A 3585-nucleotide genomic window follows, 5' to 3' on the forward strand; every position below is an offset into this window, starting at 1 on the left:
TTCCGGCGCTATCTCGCCGCGACACTTGGGAGGGCGTTTAAACCCTTTGCACGGCGGATATGTCTGAGCAGGGGAAGCACGGGACGAGCGCGGAAACGGCGGGCGCGAGCGAGCCGGTCAGGTTCGAGAGCACCGTGCCGAAAATCAGGTCAGTCTCGGGCGTGCGGGCGGCACGCGCTTTTACGCTCCTCGGTGCTCGCGAGCCGCGAGGGGCAGTTGCGCCCCGCGCGACACGTAATGCCGCACGTGCGACCTAACGCGCCCACGTTGGCCCGTGCGCCGCGCGTGCATTTAATCGCGATCGGCCACACCTCGCGCAGCTGTGCGCATACACTACGTGCGCGAAATTCATGACTCACCGTCCGGGACCCTACGACTCCCCCGCGTCTCCAATGACACTTGGCGAGCGCGAACGCGCGATCGTGCGATCGTAATAATGTCGATCGATAAGAAACACCTGCCGTGCCTCTTTTCCAAGGTCCCTCTCTTCCTCGTTCTCTGTCATTAATTGTTTAAACAAGCCCATTCTTTTTTTTCCCTCGTCCCATTTGTTTATTCGCCAGTGTAGAAAATCTGGCGGCTCTCTCTCTCTCTCTCTCGGGCGGAATAACGGTTTGCCAATTTCGAAAAATTGCGTTTCCATTTTTTTCTCCACGAGCCGCGCTCTGCGGAGCATTCGGTCACGTGACAAAAATATGTGCGCGGCACACGCCGACAATTTGAAATATTTCGAGATCCGCGCACGTATCGCGGGATATAATTATATTCGGCCTTTCGGCACTCACGTCTACGTCGCTGTTGGTGTTTAAGGCAGCAGTTGCTGAGATGGAACGGCTGGGGCTACAACGACTCCGGGTTTCGCTTGAATGACAGGAGCGTGATAGAGTTCACCGGTGACAGGTGAGTTTACTGTTTTCGAACGTTAACCGATACGTTTGATCGACCCGTCGCGCAGGGGCGTCCGCGGAAAAAGATCCACGGGGGAGCAGACCCCATGGATCCTCGAAAGATAAGAAAGTCGAGTGGAGGAGGTCAAGGGGGACTTGAAGAGGTTTTAACTTATTAATTTCTTGGAGCTATTGGGGTGCAGTGATGGACAGAATGGTTGCGACATTTTTTCTCCTTTTTAATGAGTTTAGGAACTCGAGAAGTAGATCGAAAACTGTTCAAAATGGTTTCGGAATGGCCATCGAGTAAAATATTCCTCGGGGAAGGTCTTGAAATCTAAACGCATGTTCCTAAATTCATAAAAGAAAAGTGTCGCAACCATTCCGCCCGTCACTGTGCCAATGGGAAATTCACGAATGCAGTGTAACTTTGATTAGTTTAGTTTCTAATCAGGCGGTTAGAATAAAAGGCAATGTTTAAAAACACGATTTGTATCGCTTAAATTCAAGTTTCCCTTGAGTTCAAGATGCGATAAAGTTTTTCCAGTTTTCTTGTTTGCGATGTAGATTTTTAACAATCGCAATTTCTCAATTCCAGGGGGGCAATTACCCCCCGTCCCCTCCCCCTCTGCAGACGCCCGTGCTGTCGAGTGTAACTGCTGTTAAACAGTGCGTGGAGGCAAAATTAATTGCACAAATGAGAGCGAAGAAGTAATGCAACCTGCACAGTTGGAAAATTTGTGTTTTTTTGTTTAAAAGAAATGCCGGTAAAAATTTTTGGGTTCAATGTTCAACGCATTCATGTGTTAATTTAACATATTGCTCTTGCTAATTGCGTAGTGTGTATGATTTACGCTAAAAGTCGGGAAGTAGGGAGACGGTCGCGCTGTACCGAAAGAAAACCGTGGGCGCAAACCCGACGAGAAATGTTTCGTCGAAACGATGTCAAATTCGACGTCGATTCGACATCAATTTGACGGTGTCGATGTCGATTCAACACCAATTCGACATCGATTGACGAGTCATTTCTCGCTGGGGAACTTCTGGCTACGATTACAGCCGATGGACTTAATTTGGACGAAATGAGTTACGTGTTATACGTTACTGTTTCGCTTAAAGATTCATGTTGACAATTGCTATATTGGCTGATGACCGTTTCGCACTATCGATTAATGAAGAATAATCGAGTATGAGGTGAAACGTGAAAGTGATTTTAATTTATGATAATTGACGAATAGACGAATATCGTCATCCTCGCGACGACGCGTAGGATGAGAAACGAGGAGCGAGCATTTAGAACTCGCGATTTAAATGTAAATATTTTAAACCCGGGATTTAAGCGTAAATATTATAACATTCAGTAACACTACTAAACATAAAAAGAATTGAAGATAAATGTTTAATATTTATTAAGGGATAAAAAGCTCTTTGATGAAGCTATATAAAATATCCATGCATACAAAATGTATTCGACTCGTAAGTCATATTATTTTGTGCGTTTCCTTCGACACTCATTGGAAATTGATTAAACAATTCAATATAATTTATAATGAGCTCTTTACTTCTATTTATTAAGTTTCTAGCTCAAGTACTCCCTTGATTTTAATTATTCATAATTTAAGAGGACTAAATATGTCGGTAAATATTCGTAGCATTGAGAAATTTTAGCTTGTTATCATAAGTACACGTTGAACGTTAAAGTTGTCGCGTATTATCGTTTCTCGTTTCCTTACATATACCTAGCCAACTACATTTTTCAAGGTATTGGCTAGCGCGTATCGTTAACACATGTTGCAATGTCTTGTGACGTGTATATACCCTTTATTTGCATTTCTCGAGTGGTAGGTACTTACTGTTAGTGCCACGTATCGCCAGCAAATCGATTCTGTAAAAACTTTGTCAGCATAAATTCCTTAAATATAAAAGAAAAAGAAGGTAAACACGTGAGAATTGGGATTGTTATTAATACTGTAATGTGGTAATTACTTCAGAGAGAAACAAGTTACTCCAAAATTTATAAAAATTTTTCATTCTTTTGATAATATTACATTGAACATAATTGCGTTCTTAGTTAATAAAACAATATGTTTTAATGGCGTTATTCTAGAAGTTAATTAGAGATGAAAATCGTAACGTGAAAATATTAAAATCGTCAAATTAAAAACTAATATTTAAATTTATAATTTCTGAAAAATGATCATTTCGACGTCTGAATCTTTTTTTAGCACGATGATGTATTGTCGATTGTAATCGTGTGGTATCATAGTGAAATAACTGATAAGCATTTCATTATCAAATTTGCTTAGTTACGTAAGATGCAGAAGCGTGATACCAGCTGTATTTCAAGTAAAAATTGTAACATGATATAAAGAAATTACGACGTTTGCTGGGCCAATAATTTCGTACAGTTGATATACAGAGTCAATTATTTTATATTTTATCGCTTGTCATTAGATACAGTATATGTTTAAGCTATTTTCTTTATCGCCGTTATGCCAATAGCTGATCAAAAGAAACAGAACTTTTTCTATTCCTTTAATGTTATCGATCAATGCACATAAATAGCTCCAGTCACCTAATCATGTTAATATGATGAATTCGAAACGAAATAAGATCACTGTATAATATAATCAAATGGCGCCAACTAAAATAAATAGTTTTAAACGTGGTGGAGCGATGATTGGAGTGGGGGGGGGGG

At 41.3% G+C, this 3585-nt stretch overlaps 1 protein-coding gene across 1 annotated transcript in view; it reads left to right on the forward strand.

Moving 5' to 3' along the window:
* The first annotated feature begins 6 nt into the window (after nt 1–6).
* Nucleotides 7–3585, forward strand: part of LOC105563551 (alkyldihydroxyacetonephosphate synthase) — a 10868-nt gene continuing 7289 nt past the window's right edge. Inside the window, exons 1-2 of the mRNA XM_012015215.1 lie at nt 7–148; nt 811–900. Of these exons, the coding sequence (XP_011870605.1) occupies nt 60–148; nt 811–900 (179 nt within the window). The 5' untranslated portion in view covers nt 7–59. The remainder of the gene's footprint in view (nt 149–810; nt 901–3585) is intronic.

The sequence above is a fragment of the Vollenhovia emeryi genome, unplaced genomic scaffold (genome assembly GCF_000949405.1).
Source record: "Vollenhovia emeryi isolate VEMERY1.0 unplaced genomic scaffold, V.emery_V1.0 DF939174.1, whole genome shotgun sequence".
NCBI lineage: Eukaryota > Metazoa > Arthropoda > Insecta > Hymenoptera > Formicidae > Vollenhovia > Vollenhovia emeryi.